Source organism: Miniopterus schreibersii (genome assembly GCF_964146895.1).
Source record: "Miniopterus schreibersii genome assembly, chromosome: 2".
In the NCBI taxonomy this organism is placed as follows: Eukaryota; Metazoa; Chordata; class Mammalia; order Chiroptera; family Miniopteridae; genus Miniopterus; species Miniopterus schreibersii.
This window is the reverse complement of record NC_138102.1, coordinates 172720775-172740277: the sequence shown is the minus strand read 5'-3', so window position 1 is coordinate 172740277 and position 19503 is coordinate 172720775. Positions and strand designations below refer to the sequence as shown.

General features: G+C 46.4%; 1 protein-coding gene across 1 annotated transcript in view; it reads right to left on the bottom strand.

Annotated features, from left to right (window-relative positions):
• Positions 1-259: 259 nt before the first annotated feature.
• SLC17A8 (solute carrier family 17 member 8) overlaps positions 260-19503 on the bottom strand; it is a gene marked incomplete at its 3' end in the record, with an annotated part of 30953 nt that continues 11709 nt past the window's right edge. Inside the window, exons 4-12 of the mRNA XM_081128471.1 lie at positions 19213-19327; positions 17547-17634; positions 13495-13581; positions 13061-13200; positions 12502-12651; positions 11458-11590; positions 5333-5443; positions 2598-2725; positions 260-601 (exon numbers count right to left, since the gene is read on the bottom strand). Of these exons, the coding sequence (XP_080984597.1) occupies positions 260-601; positions 2598-2725; positions 5333-5443; positions 11458-11590; positions 12502-12651; positions 13061-13200; positions 13495-13581; positions 17547-17634; positions 19213-19327 (1294 nt within the window). The remainder of the gene's footprint in view (positions 602-2597; positions 2726-5332; positions 5444-11457; positions 11591-12501; positions 12652-13060; positions 13201-13494; positions 13582-17546; positions 17635-19212; positions 19328-19503) is intronic.

Below are 19503 nucleotides of genomic sequence, written 5' to 3'. Positions count from 1 at the left end.
CTTTGAAGCAACAACAAGATATTGAGATATATATATATATATATACCCATTTTGTCAACTTAGAGCAAGCTCCATACCTGTAAGTGTCATTGCAAGATAATATTTCTCTTTTCCCTATTGCTGATTGAATCTTCTCTCTCTCTCCCCCCCTCCAGTGTCCCCACACTTAACCCTCTGGCGGGCTGGCCTACGGGGAAGGCAACAGGTATGGATACTTTCTGGTTCTAAGGTGAGGGGAAGACAGAAGTGCCCTCTGGCATTAGGACGTATCTGAGAAGCTTCCCTCTTCATCCTGGTAAGATGTGAGCTCTTCCTCATCGAGGGTCGCTCCCCGCTGTCTTCTCCATTCCTTCTCGATTTCACAATTCTGGGTGGTGGCTCCATAGGACATCTTTTTTCTGGGACTTGCGAGGCTCTCGTGGTTGAGCTCTGTCTCCTCGGCCAGCTCATCTTGGTCAATGATCCCACACTTCTCATCGGAGAGGTTCTCGGGGTCGGCCCACTCCTGCTTCTCCCCAGAGGCAAAGACCCCGTAGAAGATGACGCCGCTGTAGTGCACCAGGGCCGCGATGAGGAACACGTTCTGCCACTCCTCTCGGGTCTGCAAGGAAACGGCGCCGTTAACATCTCAGCAGCAGAGAGATGAACGGTACGCTCTGGACAAAGCCCCAGCCACCCCAGAGGCAATGTTGTGCTTCTCGGGGAGATGTGTCAGAAGCATGTCTAGGATCCAAGCAGAGTTGAGTGTTTAAAAAAATGAAAGTTAAGACTCTAATGAATAAACAAATTTTAATTTAGAAAAATACTTTACAAAATAAACATCATGGTTTGGTCGGGCCTGGCTCAGCAGTTGAGCATCGACCTAGGATCCAGAAGATCGTGGTTTGATTCCGGGTTGTGGGTTTGATCCCCAGTGGGGGGCATGCAGGAGGCAGCCGATCAATGACTGTCTCATCATTGATGTTTCTATCTCTCTCTCCCTCTCCCTTCCTCTCTCTGAAATCAATAAAGATATATTTTTAAAAATAAAAACTAAACATCATGTAAAATACACACATCACCATTTCACAGCTCTCTAAATACACAAATGAGGTTTCCACGCACCTAGCAGGTTAAATGAAATGTGCCTTAGAAACCCACCAGTTTAAATATCCGAGGCCTCCTTGTTTATTTACTGTTAGATGTAACAAGTTGATCCATGAAAATACTCAGTCTTCACTGTCAATAGGTCATTTATAATTATATTTTCTGTGTAAAATATGGTATCAAAAATAATGGGTATTTCCCTGGCTGGTTTGGCTCAGTAGTTAGAGCATCGGCCTGCAGACCGAAGGGTCCTGGGTTCGGTTCCAGCCAAGGGCACGTACCCCGGCCCTGGTCAGGGCCCATGCAGGAGGCAACTGATCAATGTGTCTCTTTCTCTGCCTTCCACGGTCTCTGAAAAGCAATGGAAAATATATCCTTAGGCAAGGATTAAAATAATAATAATAATAATAATGGGTATTTGTGTTTCAAGTTAGGGGAAGATAGCATCTGAGATTTAATAGTCACGTTATCAATCTTATCATCTCATGAGCAGAGAAGGAAAACTGTCCCACACTTTCTTCTCCAAGGAGCTGGAAGAATTTCTGAAGTCACATTTGTAATAGACAATCCACCTTAAAAAAAAAATAGTTGGGTAAAAACTCCACAGATTCCAAAAATTCTTATTTGCAGAAAGCAGCATCCTGAAACCTTTTCAGCGGCAGGGATTAAGAAGCCATGTGGCCTGTGGCTGAGCTCCAACGGCTCTGGGGTCCTCCCCCACCCACCCTGGTCTAAATACAGAAAGGCTCGGCGATGACCGGGCGCCGTACCCTTGGAGGTTCTTAGGAAGGGTCATTAGTGTCTTGTTTATTTTCTGCATAATAAGGAAGTATAACAGCACTATTTTTATGCTGGAACATGTTAAGCAATAGATGGGAATGGGCTATAAAGTTTAATTACTTAGGATTGTAAAACAATCTTGAGTAGTTTATTCATCCTGAGTTGACTGCCTCAGTTTCTTTCTGTCTCTAAGCAGTCTTTATGGTGTTCGTCCCCACCACACACCTTTCATTTGTCAGTTGAGAAAACAAAACATGGAACCAAGATTAATCAGTCCTGTTGCCATCAATAAACCAAAGAAGAAGGTTGAGGAAGAGGAGGGGGAAAGGAGGGGAGGGGAGGGGAAAGGAGGGGAGGGGAGGGGAGGGGAGGGGAGGGGAGGGGAGGGGAGGGGAGGGGAGGGGAGGGGAGGGGAGGGGAGGGGAGGGGAGGGGAGGGGAGGGGAGGGGAGGGGAGGGGAGGAGAGGAGAGGAGAGGAGAGGAGAGGAGAGGAGAGGAGAGGAGAGGAGAGGAGAGGAGAGGAGAGGAGAGGAGAGGAGAGGAGAGGAGAGGAGAGGAGAGGAGAGGAGAGGAGAGGAGAGGAGAGGAGAGGAGAGGAGAGGAGAGGAGTTCGAATGACTCAGCCAAGGTCAAGGAAACACACATTTACAGGCTGGGGGAGAGCTCTGAAATCTCAGGTTTGCACAGCAGTTCAGTCCTCCGATACTCACAGCTCAAAAGGAGACCATTACCTTGTGCTTGGTCATCGCACCGACGATGAGGGGACAGATCATTCCGGAGAGGGTCCCCACGCCGTTGGAGATGCCCATGAGAATGCTGGCATAACGAGGGGCAATGTCCAGGTGGTTGACATTAAAACCTACAGCGGAGCCAAACCTCAAACTCAGAGCCAAGTCCAGAATTCCAAACACGTAGCTCCCCCCACTCTCGCCAGCCTATGTGGTTTCTCCTAGCACGTGGCGAGCGGGTCCTCCACAGGGAGGGCTGGGCCGAGGACCGTGAGGCGGCGTCTGCACAGCCGAAAAACGTGCCGCGATGGATCAGCAACGTCTGCCAGGCGCTCCAGGGGAAAGTACGGCCCGGGCCTTGTGGGTTCCCAGCTCCCGAATCACGGTGTCTGGGGCAATACTGAAGCGCAGAAAGCCTGGGCCACGTTTATTCAGAGTAAACAATCACACAACCCCATTCAGTGTGATTAGAATCAAACCCTCCGCTCGCCCCCAAAGGCCACTCTCGGTGAGTCTGCCTTAGTGGACAAATGGCATAATGGAAATAATACAATGGCACGGACATTGGCAGAATCCTCTGTGTTTTGCAAAACACTTCCATGTACACACTTGATTTGGAGTCTGTAAATCTGGATTTTAATCTTATTTCTACCACTTAAGTCCTTTTCAGGCCTTTGTTTCCTCACATCTAATATGGGGTAATATTACCACTTAAGTCATAAAGATGCTGTAACACGAGACCCAGGGCAGGTATGTATGCGAGAGCCTGGGCAAACAGCTAAGCTCTACTATCACTACTACCACTAACTATCACTAACTATCACTACTACCACTAACTATCACTAACCATCACTACTACCACTACCGTTACCAGTACCACTCCTGCTTTGATGCTGTTGCTAAGCATCTCCCTCTCTTTGGGGATTTCTATCAAAAACGAATGCTGCACCAGTAGCCCACTATTCACCTGTTCATCAGGAGAAAAGACTGCGTGGAAGGGGTGGGGTGAAGGCGGGGGAGGGCCAGGCCCGGAAAGGGGAGGTTTCAGGCGCCCAGAGCCAACGCTACCAATACTACCCAAGGCTGCATTTTAGAGTCGGACAGACCTGCCTCCGGCAGCTTAATTGAGATGCAAACCTAGACAAAGGATTTAAGCTTTCTGAGCCTCCACTTCTTCATCTATAAACTGGTATAATCATTCTTATAAAATTGTTGTAAGAATTAAGTTCGGTCATGCATGTTCATTACATGGGACATAGCTGGAAACCAGCACACATGATCTTTTTGGTTGGTTGTCCATCTGTCTTGTTCCCACTATCCTCCTGACCTGGCAAAGTGTCTGGCACAGAGTAGGAACTCAATAAATCATTGCTTAATTAATTATCAATTTAGCTATGAAATTACAGCAGGGGGTTGCAATTTCTATTTATTTGTATTTTTGTTTTGCTTTGCTTTCCTTTTTAATTCTCTATTCTGTGCAAAAAACTTGAAAATAAGATTTAAAAAAAATTTTTTTTTCTAATCTGGCACATTGACTGGTTGTTTTTTCCTACCTCTATTCAGGAATATTTTTGAGAAAACCTTTTTTTGTAATAAACATGCTATGTCTTTCAGATCAAAGTGGCAGACAATCCGAATATAAAACAGCTGCAAAATAAATTAATCTTGCTGTTGATTTCATTGTGATAAATACTTTATTAGAAAAGAAACCAGAGATAAGAAGCAATTAATATGATTGTCAAGCATTATATTCCAATGCAAAACCCAGGCATCTGCATTCAGCTGAAGATAACATGAGAAAAGCCATTTAGGTTTCTAGCTAATCCTGGTGTTTGGGGGGGAAAAATCACTGAGAAACTACGATACTCTTTTTTTGTAACAGATACAAAAGAATTTTTTTCTGCATACAAGCTGGGAGAGTCTGTCTTTTCTACATAGGACATTTCTCACAAAGGCACCACCCATCTCTTGTATTTTGCAGTGTCACTAGTCTTGACTCTCTTGTCTATAATCAGTTCCTAAACTGTGCCAGTCTTCCAGCACTAGGACCTCTCACACGCAGTAGCCTGCATTCTGCTCCTGTGAGGGGGACGCTGACAGCCCCCAGGGTGGCTGTGAGAATTACAGGGCTGATGCACACACAGGCCTTTGAAGAGTTGACAGAGTGCGCTGGATCACCATTAGCTCTTCCCATCATTATTCTTACTACCTGTCCCAACCTGTTCTGAAAGTCATTTCTCCTCTCTGCACCTGGGTTTCCTTGTTTGGAAAATGAAGGCCATGGAGTAGACAAAATCTAGAGAAGCTTTTGAGTCTAAAAAACTTTTGATTGCACTACTGGATGTCAACTGAGCTGATATTAGCAGTTCTCCAACAGGAGGTGAGGGCTGAAAAGGTCGCAAGAGCCTCTGGCAGGTAGTGCAACCTGGTTCAGAAGTATGAAAGTGGCACCATCCAGATCATGTGCTTGAGCCTCTGCCATGCCTCGGGGGGGGGGCGGGGTGTCTTTTTCCAAGATGGAGAAACTAGGGACAATTCCGGCTTGACTGGGCTCCCCAGCCCAGTCCTCAGTGATCTCGCAAAGTTGTCCCCACTAGGTGAAATTCTCCAGCCAGTGGCCCCGCTCTGTGGGAATGGCCTGCCTACTCAAGGGAGGTGAGCCAGCATATCCTTCCTTCCTTCCTCCTAAGACCCGCTGGATCTATAGAAAAGATGTGGACACCCAAAGGGCACCTTACCTGAAATAGCAAAGCCACTAAATCCCACAGCCAGCACCAGGAAGGAGATCGCCACCGCTTTGGTGTGGGAAAAGCCAACCACCAGGAGTAAGGTTGCCTCCATGCCAAAGCCTGCGATGGAAACAGCGAGGGAGAAAAAAGTCATTGTCGTGTCAGTCAGCCCAAGCTCATGAACTTATTAAATAAGAATCTACGAATATTTCCACGGACCTAATTAGTACATACATCCTGGCACAGCGCTTACAACATTACCCGGGTGTTTCTTGACTATGGACTATGCCACTGTCACCCAGGTGTTCTGTGAGCCCTCTGGTGCACCCTGATGCAAAAGAGCCTAGCAGATTCCCACAAAGCTCCTGGGGTGGGGGATGTTTATCATCAGTTGCTTCCTGGGTGTGGCCCCTGCCATGTCTACATACTAAAACTCTCCTTTATTCTGTGGGTGAGTCCTCTTTGTTTACGTGTTACGGCCTCTCACAGAAAAATAAAATGACCACACTCTATATTTGTTGCCAAAAGCAGCCTTCTGTAGTGACTATCTGAGGCAAAAGGCAGAGAGCCAAGCTCTTCCCTTTCAGAAATTCTCCAAGCTCGCAGGCCTCCTTAGCAAAGCCGAGATACCTGCAGGGAAAATCCAGCAGGATCGAAGTGCTTTCCGTGCCTGTCATTCAGGAAAAGTGGCTCCAGCACAACAGAAAACTCATCTCGCAAACAACACACACACACACACACGCACACACACACATACACACACACACACACGCACACGCTCAGCCAGCAGCAGACACACTGGTGATGCCAGTACATTTCTGGGTAAAAACGTGCCCTAGGAAACGGGAGACCAGGACATGTCATTCTGAAGGCTGTCTGCTGATTCCAGACGTCTCCACACCACCGTCCATAGGTCCCTCAAAGGCGACATGCCCAAGTCAAGTCCTGTTGTCCTGATTTTTTTTTTTAAATATATCTTTATTGATTCCAGAGAGAGGAAAGGAGAGGGAGAGAGAGAGACAGAAACATCAATGATGAGAGAGTCATTGATCAAGCCCACAACCGGGCATGTGCCCTGACCGGGAATCGAACCCCGATCACCTGGATCCCAGGTCGACGCTCAACCGCTGAGCCACGCCCGGCCGGGCCTGTTGTCCTGATTTTTACTCATAAACCAACAGAGCATATCACCACCCCCATGCTCTTTCTTCTCTAAATCAATCTTCTATCCACCTGTATTTAGAACCCAGACTTTAGAGTCCGACAGGCCTGGGTTCAGATTCCACCTCAAAACTACCCATCGTGTGACCTTGGACAAGTCACATCACCTCTCAGGTTCCTCATTCCAAAGCTAGAGCTAATGGCACAGCCTTATAGGGCACCGGAAGATGAAGTGAAATTGAGTATTGAAGGTATGGAGCGTGGAGTCCCTGGCACATGGGGACGGCTCAACAGACGGTAACCAAAAATCCAACACAGAAATCTCAAAATCTCCCTCTTTCTCGGCGTTTCCATAAGAACCTGCAGGGTGAGCCCCAGAAATGCCTGTCAAAACCAACCTTGCTCTCTCCTCCTCTGCCGCTGTCCCATCCTGGGGCCCATCACCCCTCACCTGGGCGACTTCAAAGGCCTCTTAATTGGTCTCCCCATCTCTTCTTCCTCTGCTCCATTTTCCACATCCCCATCTGCTAAACCACAAACCTAAGCAGTTGCCCCTTTACTTAACACTCTTGTGGAGGGCCCCACCTTCTCCGTGCCGGGTTACATGCCAGTGCCCCCTGCCCCTGCCCCTGCCCCCGCCAGCCCGCAGCTCCCTGCTCAGCCCCGGGCCGCTCGGAGCCCTCTGCCGCCCCTGCCCGGCCGTGTATCCGCGCGGGCTGCCCCTTCGCCCGGGTCCTCTTCTCCTACCGCTTATTTCTCTTTTTCTGGAGAAATCTTTTTTTTTTTTTAACGTATCTTTATTGATTTCAGAGAGAGGAAAGGAGGGGGAGAGAGAGAGATAGAAACATCAATGATGAGAGAGTCATTGATCGAGCCCGCAACCCGGGCATGTGCCCTGACCAGGAATCGAACCCCGATCTCCTGGATCCTAGGTCGATGCTCAACCACTGAACCATGCCCAGCCGGGCGAGAAATCTATTCTTTAAAGTCCAGTTCCAATAGTACCTCCTCTAGGAAGCTTTTCTGACCACCCTGCCCTCAGCACCCAGTGAGGCCAATATCTTCTTACTCATCTTATAGAGCTTTTCCAGGTTGCCTGGTGATTTTTCACTTGGGTTTCTGCCTCCCCAACAAAACGGTGACATTTTCCAGGGAAGGTGCCATTTATACAGTACAGAGCCTGGCTGACATGTAGTGGGCACTCAATAAATGAGCTAATGCAGCCCAGGCCGGGTGGCTCGGTTGGTTGGAGTGTTGTCCTGTAAACCAAAAGGTTGCAGGTTCGATTCCCCCGTCAGGTCACATACCTAGGTTGCAGGTTCAGTCCTTGGTCAGGGAGCATATGGGAGGCAACCAATTGAAGTTTCTATTTAACATTGATGGGGGTTTTTTTCTCTCTCTCTCCCCCTTCCTTTGTTTCTAAATTCTATAAAAACATATCCTTGGGGGAGGGTAAAAAATAAAAATAAAAAAAATAAATGAACTAAAGCAAAGGAAAGAAAAATTAAGATAATTACCTTGAAACACAAGCACTTTTTGTAAACCTTGGTAAGTTGCCTACCTTTCCGAGTTCGTTTCCTCAAAACTATCATAGAAACAGAGCAAGTATCATCTAAACAGGATCATAAAATCATGGGCCAGAGGTGTCTTTTAAACTGTGGGCTTTATATCATTGCTATTTATTTTGTTTCAGCAATTAAAATTATACATTGGACAAAAGTGCTAGCGTTTTAGATACCAACTAGACATGTTTTAGAAATGGCCTGTCTGAAATAACAAGGCACGAGGCTGAAACTTCTTTTATCTTAACACTCTCAACAAAGATTGTACCAGAAAGTTAATTCCTCCAAAGAATTAGAATGAGGACATTGTGTGAAGAATAAAATGTACAAGTGATACACTGATTCATCTATAAGAGGAAAAAAAAGATCTTTGCTAAATAGATTTCCAAAGAAAGAAAAAAAACATTTAAGAGCCTAGCAGTCCCTGTCCACAGTGAAAATGCTAAGAGACAGGACTGTATGTTGCAGGAACTAAAGGGTAAAATTTGAACTTCAGGAGTTATCAAGAGAAACTTGAAAGTGAACCTATTCAGAGCTGACAAGAGAAAAAAAACTAGGATTTAAACACCTGAGAAATTTTTTCATTTCATATGAAAACAACCTGAAGTCCCACAGACCACCGACTCCGCCAGACTGGAATTTTTGACCTCAGTCGCACTTCACATGTACACAGACGGAGGTGTGAGGATTTGACAACTGTCTGAGGACCTTGGAAACGTGCTCTGACTCAGAATGAACTAGAATAGATCCTCATGTCGTAAGGTGATCTGTTTGCTTTAAATGATTCTGGCAGCAAATATCCCTTGCCCACGGAAAGAGCTCCGAGAAGTGTGTGATCTCAAATGAGAAACGCCCTCTATATTTCTGCTTAGAAAATAGGAAACCAACTAAAATTCTCTAGATGATCGTGCACGTGCTTCATCATGTCCAAATCAAGGTGGCTTATTCAGCGAGGGCACAAAACGCCGTCTTCATGTATGTACCTCTAGTCTGGTGTCCCTGTTTTTAAGCAAAAAGGGACAACTGTGGGATTTTTTTCTTTCCTATGTAGAGCTCACTGTTTCTGATATGTCTAAACATAAAATGAAAAGACCTGTGAAGAGGTTTTTTTTAATTGTTTTCTTTAAAGATGGGATTGGGGCTGGTGAGACTCCACATACGCATTCTAGTTTCTGCAAAAAGAAAAGAGGGGGGTGGAGAGAAAGAGGGGGGACTTACTCTCAACCAGCTCGGGCACTTTGGGAGCACTTAACTTCGAGAGTTCTCACCACCACGAGCAAACACCAACATTTCCAACAATGGAGAAACAATGGCCAAGCTGATCAGAGCAAAATTAATTAGGAACAAGATAGTCCTATAAAAATAGGTTTAGAGTCTTCAGGGCACCTGTCTTTAGAAGAGGTTGTGCAAGTCTAGCTTAATCCAGAATTTTCTCTCAAGTTGATACTTTTGGCCATGGGAGATATGGCTGAATAGCAGATATTTAGTGAATGTCTCCGTGGGAAGACGTCTGTTTTGTCAGTGTCTTGAACACGGGACAAGAGAAAGGGCACTAACGTACGTTGGACCCACACTAGGTGCACGTATCTGCTGCCTTGTTTAACCTTTATAACAATCATCTGACGGAAATATTATTATTCAGATTTTAAGTAAGAATAACGTTAGGCTCAGAGAACTTAGAAGCCCACCCGTGTCTCTCCTCCTCCACTGACACTATTCTAATTCAAGCCACCACCTTCTCTTGACAGAAAGACTGAAAGAGTTTCTTCGCTGGTCTCCCTTCTTTTACTCTTAGGTTCTATGTTCAATTACTCAGATTTGAAAACGTAAATTAGATCATATCCCTTTTCCTGCTTCAGCCCTTCCATGTGCTTCCCAATTGCACTTCAAATAAAACCCTGTATATGTCTACAAGGCCTCCCAAGATCCGGCCCCAGCTGTCCATGCTGATCCCATCTCCTGTCACTCTCCACCTCACTCACCAAGCTCCCACCATTCTGACTTTCCCCCCTTCCTTTCTCTACCACGCCACCTTCATGCCTGCCTCAGGGCCATTGCACATGCTTGTCCCTCTGCCTGAAACACTTTCCTGCAAGACGGCAATAAGGTAGCACGTGGTGAGTCGCCAACCAAGTATATGGGTAGGAAGGGGTGATCACTGGAGGCTGACGTAGCCTTAACGAAACACAAGAGGCAAGGCTTGAGCTGATGTGGAAGGACGTGTGGAGGGGACCGGGGTGAGAGGGGAAGGGGAGCAAGAGCACACAGTAAAGAGAAAGGCAGTGAGCAAAGTCAGAGACAGAGATGTTCTCAGGGCCGGGTGTAGATGCTATTCCGCTGGAGAGAATTTGATAATTACAGGAGTGGGACTAACCTACTGTATTAGTTTCCTGTTGCTGCTGTAACAAATGACCACAAATGCAGTGACTTCGAACAACACAAATATATGACTTCCCGGTTCTGGAGGTCAGAAGTATGAAATGGGTCCCACAAAGCTAAAACCAGGGTGTCAACAGAGCTGAGTGCCTTCTGGAGGCTCCGGAGGGAAATCTGCTCTTGCCTTTGCCAGGATCTTGTACATGACCTGCCACTTGAGCAAGTCACCTTATTATACCGAGTGCCCTCAATGCAACTGGGCTTAATAGTAGCGCTTGCTCCACAGAGCGGTTATGAGGAATACATAAGGTAATGTGTGTAAAGAACCCAGCTCGTGTCTGGCACAGAAAGCATTCAATAAATGCTCATTTTAAAAGCAAAACAAGAGAAATAGTAAGAAAACATAGAGTTTTTAAAAGGTGAGCAGTTGTAAACATTGAAGGGGTTCATGGTTACCTTTACCTACCCAACTTCTTTGTCTTTGCAAAATCAAAACCTAAAGCAGGAACTAAAGAAAGCGGGAAAGAGGATGGGGTGTGTGTGTGTGTGTGTGTGTGTGTGTGTGTGTGTACACTCCACACTCAAGCATATGTTGGGAGGAAAGAAGACTATTCAAAGAAACTGTTTTTCTTATGTTTCTTCCTAAAACGTGTCTCTATGTAGAAAGGGGAGACGGAGATAAGGGAATCAATGACATAAGCAAAGGCTTCTGTATCTGGAAGAATAAACAATAAAAAGATCTGTAACCGGAAGTCATGTTGCTTTGGCTGGAGAGCAGGTGAACGAAGCGTTTCTGTAGTCGCAGGTATGCACTGATTTATCAGCTAAGTCGGTCATGTCGCAGGTGGCACAGGTACAGGCTGGGCAGCCACTTGGCAGGGGCGTGAGGGACACTCAAGTACCTGCTGGGGGATGGGCTTAGGGGCTTTTAATATCCTTTCCAGCGATTAGACATAACCTCCAAAATATGCCCCGCAGATCAGTTTCGTCTCCTCCTCTAAAAGCTGCTTAAACCACCTATGAAACCCACAGTACCTCCACAGTTCATGATTTTCCTGACAGCAGTTGTGGTCAAAATGTGTCTGCTTCTTAAATAATCGGCCAGTTGTCCTCCGACAGGCACGATGATGGTCATAACCATGTGCGGGAGCGCCGACAGGAGGCCCACCTGGGTGAAAAGGAGCGACCAGCGATTTTTAGCTGCTTCCCTGCTCCCACCAGCCGCACTGCCCACCAGCGTCACCACCAGACTTAATCATCGAGCTCTATGGGACCCAGGCAGGCCTGAATTTTGTAATAAATACACAACAAATGAGCGGGTGATTTTAAGGGTAGACCCAACTGTCTCCTCCACCAGACTGGAAGCTCATCACAGAGGCCCCAGCACCCAGCATGAGGCCTGGTGCAGGGTAAACACTAGGCACAGAGGGGGTGTCCCCTGATGGCACCGCTGGAAGACCCTGGTCACTTTGGACAGCCCCTGGAGCTATGCGGACATCTACCCCCACTAGGCTGCTGTTCCTCCCCGGCAGGAAGAAGGTTGAATTCTTTTACGATGATGGGTTAAGCTTCACCATTCACACTTCCTCCCTGAAACATAGGCAACCTAATGACAGCGGCTGGGGAACATGAAAAAGGCTCTTATACAAGACGGTGGTCGTCATCGTCAGATCCACCATAATGGAGGCAAGGACTATCTGCTAAATAAGCTTTAAGGTTCTTACCGCTCGCTGTTCACGGAGTAATTTATAGAAAAATATAAAAACCCCTCGCTGTTAAATCTTTTCATCTTTGCCTAATATGCTGTCCTCGAGTTAGATTCAAAAACACTTTGAGGTTGTGTAGAATATAAATCTTTAAAAGCAGCTTACCACAGCTCCGATCCTTGCTAGGAAGAAACTAAATAACTATGTATACTGTGCACTGAATGTGTGACTTGTCTGACCTCCAGGGCGTTAGGGGTCATACAACTGTTCTACATGACAATCAGCAATTTAATTATTTTATCAAGCAAAGGTTTTTCTCAGTAGAAGCAAGAGATTTAAAGTTGGAAAACGTTTGAAGCATCTGTGTGTTTACCTTACTTATTGCAAATCCAAAGACCTCTTCAAAATAAGCCGGCTGACTTATTAACAGCAAATAAAAGGTCCAGCTTCTGCAAAAATTTGCCACAATGATTGCATACACCGGCAGTGACGTGAAAAATCTTTTCCATGGTGTATTAAATTTCTAGAGAGTAAAAATACCACGAGATTTTTTAAGGGAAATATATTGACATGCCATTTTTCTTCTTTTGTTTGTCAATTACAGTTGGTATTCAATACTATTCCATATTAATTTCAGGTGTACAGCATACCAGTTAGACATTTATATAATCTACAAAGTGATTCCCCAATACGTCTAGTACCTATCTGGCACCATACATAACTATTACAATATTATTGACTAGATTCCTATTTTGTAACCACCAATTTGTACTTCTTAATCCCTTCACCTTTTCCACACAGCCCCTCAACCCCCTTCCCATCTGGCAACCATCAGTTCACATGTTATTTCTCTTAAGAGGGCAACACCATCACTAAGAGAAACACTCATAGAGAAGAGAGAGCCGAGTCTTCCTCTATCCGTCGATACTTACACTGAGACTGACCACATTGGCTCCTTCTCCGATACTTGTCTCTATATAGGTCCTCTCCTCATGGGATATTGTTGGATGAGCTGCCGGGCACTCATAGGCCTGCAACAGCCAAAACATGTACCAAATAATGCCAAACATACCTGCAGTTAAAAGACAAAAGGTTTGATGATATAGTCTCATTTTCTTCCATCTCTAAATTTTTTAATGTTCAAAATATTCCCAAACAGTTACTATGCTCAGCTAGGAGAAAGGGTTTTGTTGTTATTAACTGGTATTTGGAGAAAGAAACTCAACTTTAATATAACTATTAAACGAATCACAGGCAGACAAGTATTCCTTGATATCATACAGTAAACTCTTAGCCTATCCCATTATTCAGTAAGATACCATCTCTGTGAATCACCCACAGGAACTCCTGAAGTCAGATCACTCACCATAAATATAAAAGACGGAGGCCCAGCCAATGTACTGCACCAGCACCCCGGCCAGGGGCATGGCGATCACCGCCCCCGCGTAGGAACCTGGAACAAGGAAAGATTGAGGGCCGCTTACCGATCGTCATGCAAGCCCCTTTCAACCCACTGGCGGCTCAAGGGGTTGGGTCGAGGAGAACCACACCGAGCAGGAGTCAGAGCGCCTGGGTGCCGTGCCGAGGGACAGGCGGACTCCCAGCCCAGGGACAGGCGGACTCCCAGCCCAGGGACAGGCCTTAACTCGGGGCTGCCCGGGGGGAAGCTCACCAGGGCGCCCTTGAGCCTAATCCAAGTGCCATGGAGGGTTAGGCCAAGATTACTCAGGCACAGCAATGTGGCCGTGATGACAGGGTGGGATAAAAAGATGAGAAAAAGCTGAGGGAAATTTGAAAAAGCCAACCAGGTGCGATATTGAGTGCTGAAGACAGCAAGCGAGGCAACTGGGCCTGCCCTCCCCAGCTCACAGTTCGGAAGGGTTGTCACCTAGGTCTTTTAAGAAGGGACTTCAGACGATTGGAGGTCTCGATTTTGGTTCAACCAGGAAACAGTTAAATGGCAGGGGGACCAGGGCGGCTGTCCCCACCCCCCTCCTGAATGAGTGCATGTGCAGGTTTTCCTCTTGCTTTGTAAATACTTGGCCTGGTAAACGCTTGCCCACGGGTGGATGTTTATCTTGCCAGGCAAGGTCATGAGGGCAGAGGCGGTGACCTGGCCTCCGCTGCCTCCCCCAGCCCCTAATGTCTGCTGGAGAAGCGGGAGCCCTGCAAACTCCCAGGAAATAGCAGCTGAATCAAAAATGTATATATAGAGCTCCCTGAAATTCCCTGCAGGGTGTGAATGAAAAAATACCTTGCTCCAGAAAAAGTGAGCAGCGAAAGGCAATTCTGTATCGCAGAATGCAGTGCTGAGGGAGACCTTCGGGCAGTGGGAGTCTGGGGACCCCGAGAAGACGGCATCCCATCTTTCCGAGCTGGGCCTGGCTGGCTGTGAAAGGCCCGACCTGGAACCCCAAACCTGAGGAGGTCCCTCCATCGCCCTGAACCACTTCCTCAGACGGAAGACAGGGTGGATCTCGACGTCAGGGGGTTGGCTTGAGGAGCCAGTGAACCACCCGTGTGGAGATGTCTGATAAGCTCTCATCGGTGCCACACAAACGCCAGCTAAAGCTGCTACTGTCACTTACGGAATGACGGCGCACTTTTCCTTTCCCTCAGGCTTCCTCAAAGCTATAAGGCAGGCCTTCCAGAGCCTTCCAGAACGCTGCACGGACTCCACTGTGTGTGGGGAGAGGGGGCCTGGGGGTGGGGCGGGAGGCTCCTGTGCAGGTGATGCAGGGAAAGGCCTGGGACAGGGAGGGTCAGGGGTGCTGTGCACGCTGGACCCGGGATTTTATGAAGCCCTCTTTGTAACCTGATGTCGTGGGCACCAATGTCACCCCATTTTACAAGAAGGAAACGAAGGCTGGAGGAGGGGACGTAAACTGCCTGAGGTGAAACAGGTGAGCGGCAGGAGGCAGGTCTGTGGAAACCCAGAGCCTTTACCCTGATCTAGGTGACAATTCAGGCCTGCCCCCACCAGAAGTGTCCTGTGCTTGCTGTAGTTGGATGAGGTTTTCACCCAGGAATTGTGTACCTCGGACCTGTCCTTCCCTGCCTGCTAAACAAACCCTCCCTCCCGTCACACCGACCCACAGGCCCCGCTGCCCTCCAGCCTGGCAGGGAGCTGCCCGAGCCTCGAGGCCCCTGTGCGCTCAGCACGGGCACAGAGGGAGCCCTGGGCGCTTGCTGAAGGGCACCGAGGGTGGCGCGTGGCCGACTGCGGCGGGGGAGTCCTCGGCTCGGTCCTCACTAGCTGGGAGAACGTACATTTTCCCTCCCTCACCCTCTGTTTCCTCAATAAAATAACAGCTGTAATCAAGGTTTTCTGAAGTCCCTTCCAACTCCAGTATTTTTTAAGTGTAAGAACCAGCTGGTGCCCTGGCCGGTGTGGCTGTTTGCTGGAGATGTCCCTACACCGAGGGTCTCCGGTTCGATTCCCCGCCAGGGCACGTACCCAGGTTGCGGGCTCAGTCCCTGGTTGGGGCGCATATGAGAGGCAACCAATCGGGGTTTCTCTCTCACATCGATCTCTCTCTCTCTCTCTCTCTCTCTCAATATCTCCCCGCACACTTCCTCTCCCTAAAATCAATAAACATATCCTCGGGCAAGGACTGAAAAATAAAAAAGAACCAATTAGCCCCAGGAAGGGTTTCCTTCCAGTGGCAAATTCCCTTGGCAGTTCTTCGAAACCAAGGCCACACCTCAGCTGGGAAATGTAATAAAGCCTGTGACTTTGATCAGGTCCCTTCCCCTGAGAGTCAAACCACGTCTTCGATCAGCCCTTTTCAGGGCTATAAAGACTCTAAAAGTGGGGAGCGGTGCTAGTCATGCCGGTTTTGCTGGCAAATCAAAAGGAAAGGGCCTCATCAGTAAATCACCCAAGGAAAACAAGGTCAAGGATCTGACAATTCACAAGGTCAGGTGCGGCAGAATCTTCTGTTCCTCTAGAGTTGGTGTAAAGTCAACGGCAGGGGTGGAGAGGATCCTGGACTGCAAACTAGAAGGCAGATGTGGTTTTGAAGACAAGAGAAGCTAAGGCTGTGAGGACATCTCAGCTACGCACGCAGGTCCGACGAGACACAAAATAGGCACATGGGTGAGCATGTCACACCATATTCCAGGGACAATGATGATTTAAGGAGGTCAAGAGAAAGAACGAGGGAGATATAAAAATGTTCACAGAAATAAAGAGGAAGCCTTGTTTCTCCTTTAGCTAAGAAGCACAGACTAGCTTCTCTTAGGAAAGGCACATTGGCTTGGAAAACTAGACAGACCTAAACTCTGATCCTAATTCTGCCTGGTGCCCCATTGTGACTTTTGCTGCTTAAGGTACTTTGGACTTCCTGGGCTCCTTCCCTGCTAAAAAAAAAAAATTGAAAATATATTTTACAACTGTGTTGATGGGGGGAGCATGTGCTGTCCTTGCTCAATGGTTGGTTGCTACCTAGGTAGACTTTTCAGGACACCGGTTACTCCCAGAGATACAGAGGGGCTGGTCCCAAGGCTCAGAGAGAGGCAATGTTAGCAGGTGAAGTTTGGAGACCCAGGAATTAAAGTCACATCACTACTTAGAAGCTACTAAAGTACTTTTGGATAAGGTGGATAGTCTCCGCTTCATTTTTATGTGGACTATAATTGTGAAAATTAATTAAAGGGTCTCTGTGACAATGTATACCTAGTGGCAAGCAGTGAGGGAAGTTCTGAATCAAGAAGCAGGTGGTCTAGCTCCAGCTCCATGACTTGTTAGCTATGTGAACTTGGGCAAGTTATTGAACTTTAGTTTCAGTTTAACAAAACTAAACTTGAAACTTTAGTCTCAGTTTCTCCATCTACAAAAAGAATAGGAGTGGGGGTCTTAATGATTCTCTCTCTTTGGCTTTTGACTTCAGAAAATATCATTTGATGGCTAACCCAACAAGCACTCCCAACTCTTTCTTTTTTACCTTCCTCTCCTAATGATGCTGGAAAAGTTAGGCTCTTGCCTTCCTAGCCTTCTCTGCAGTTAGTCAAACATACGACACAATTAGGACCAAGGAAATATAAGTGGAACCTGCTAGAGGGGTTTGGAAATGTTTTTGCTTTTCCAATGAATGGAACATATGTGTCTAGGATACCCATTCCCACTTCCCTCTGCCTTAAATGTGGACTTGATGCTTGGAGCTGTGGCAACCATCTTGTGAACATGAGAAACAGATATGAGAGTAAAAAGCTATCACTCTGAGGACTGTGGCGTCGAAAGTCAGAACATGTGTAGGCCCTGGATGGATGGATCATTGAGCAGTAGAACCAACACCAGCAACCACTCACCTTTGGATTTCTGTTATGTGAAAAAAAAATAGATTCTATTTAGTAGGGTCCTCTCTTGAAGCCAAAAGCATTCCTAAGCGAAACTTGTCATGATTCTAAAGCACTTACCGCAAAAGGAGGTCGTGGCCAGTCTGCTTCTCTCCAAAGGCGGTGCCCACTTACTCCACATTCCGTGGCAGGCTGGGTAGGTCACACCCTGGCAAAATGGTCAAGAACATGATTTCATTTGACTCCAGCTTCTGTTTGTGTTTAAAATGTGGACCCTGATTCTTTAGCACAGGCTACAATATAAAAGCCCAACTCATAGATACTAAATAGCATATGTTGGCTATTTTGACAGACGGCACAAATTTGAACACTAGTTCAAATGTAAGCATGGTGGGGAATGAGGTCTTTCTATTTCATATTATATAAAATATCACTGTAGAAAGGGACTTCCAAGCCCTGGCTGGGTAGTTCAGTTGGTTAGAGCATTGTCCTGGTACATCAAGGTTATGGGTTCGATCCCTGGTCAGGGCACATGCAAGGAACAACCAATGAATGTAGAAATAAGTAAAACAACAAAGCGATGTTTCTCTCTCTCTCTCTTTCAAATCAATTTTTTAAAAAGTCTCCTCTAAAAAAAAAAAAAAAGAACCACTTTTTCATGGCTTTAACTACCACCTATGATATTTGATTACTCTCAAATCTTTTAAACAAAAAAAGAGAAAGAAAAAAGAAAGGGACTTCTGCAACCACCTGGTCCATCCTCTTACTTCAAGATACAGAACCTGAGGCTCAGAGCCATTAAGTAACTAGACTCTGCTCTTCATGGCTACAATATCATGTTTTTCCATCATATCAATATTTTCAACAATGTGGTATATATCCCTCTAGTGGGACTAGAGTTGGGTGGGAGGTGCTACAACAACCTACATTTTTAAATGTCATTATGACATATATATATTCTAATGCACTTCGGAAAATATGTAACTAGCACATCAAACCCATGATTTCAAAGATTTTGTTGCTTACGATGAGGTTCTTTGTGTTTACGTTTTTTGGAACATAGCCATACCCATTTGTTAACATCAGCTCCAGCTATTTTTGCACTACAATGGCAGGGTTGAGTAGTTGGCCAAGTCCTCTGGCTGTATCATGCTATCTCCCTGGTCAAGTTAAAACTGTGTGTAAGACTACCCTCTCGAAATTTTATAGATTTATTAATAAATCTATTTAAATTGTTTCAGTGGGAAGAGCCCTTGAGATGTGTACTGTTTGGGGCTTTAGTTTCATCATTTATTAAATGAAAAGGTTTGGATCAGGTTATCTCTGAGATCATTCCTTACTCATCTCAAATTCTGTGAAATGGTCCTTTATTGTGTTTAAATTTGGAATGACACAAGGTTTTTATTATTTTTTAAAAGTATGTGTTTATTGATTTCACAGAGAGAAGAAGGGAGAGGGGGAGAGAGAGAGAGAGAAACATTGATGGGAGAGGGAAACATCAGTCGGTTGCCTCCCATACGTGCCCCAAACAGGGACCAAACCCACAGCCTGGGCATGTGCCCTGATGGGGAATCAAATCCATGACCAACTGCGCCACACTGGCCGGGCACACACACAAGGTTTTTAAAGTATCCATAATGGTAGTCATAACCAGAGAGCTGAGATAGCAAAGCAAGGTGGAAGACAGAAAAACTGAGTGAAGGTAATTTTCTTCAGAAGTTGAATTTTCTAAAGGACCATATTGTCCCCGGCGATATGGAAAACAGTGAAGGAAAGAATCTCCTACCTCCACTAGACCTTGCAAAATCCTGACACACATGACGCAGCCGTAATGCACTCGGGCTGCAGAAGGAATGAACATGTTCAAGGTCGACGTTAGGAAGATGGCAGCTCCAAAGACCCTGCGGGGCCAAAACACTGTTACTGGGCAGGCCTGCTCATGGATGCGGCACTTCAGCTACATACCAGAAACGAACCTAACAGTTCACGGGCAGATCACTATGGAAATTCACAGAAAGAAAAATAGGTGTGTTACAGTCCAGCGTGTCCCAAACTAGACTGTTGGGCTGTTTGGATG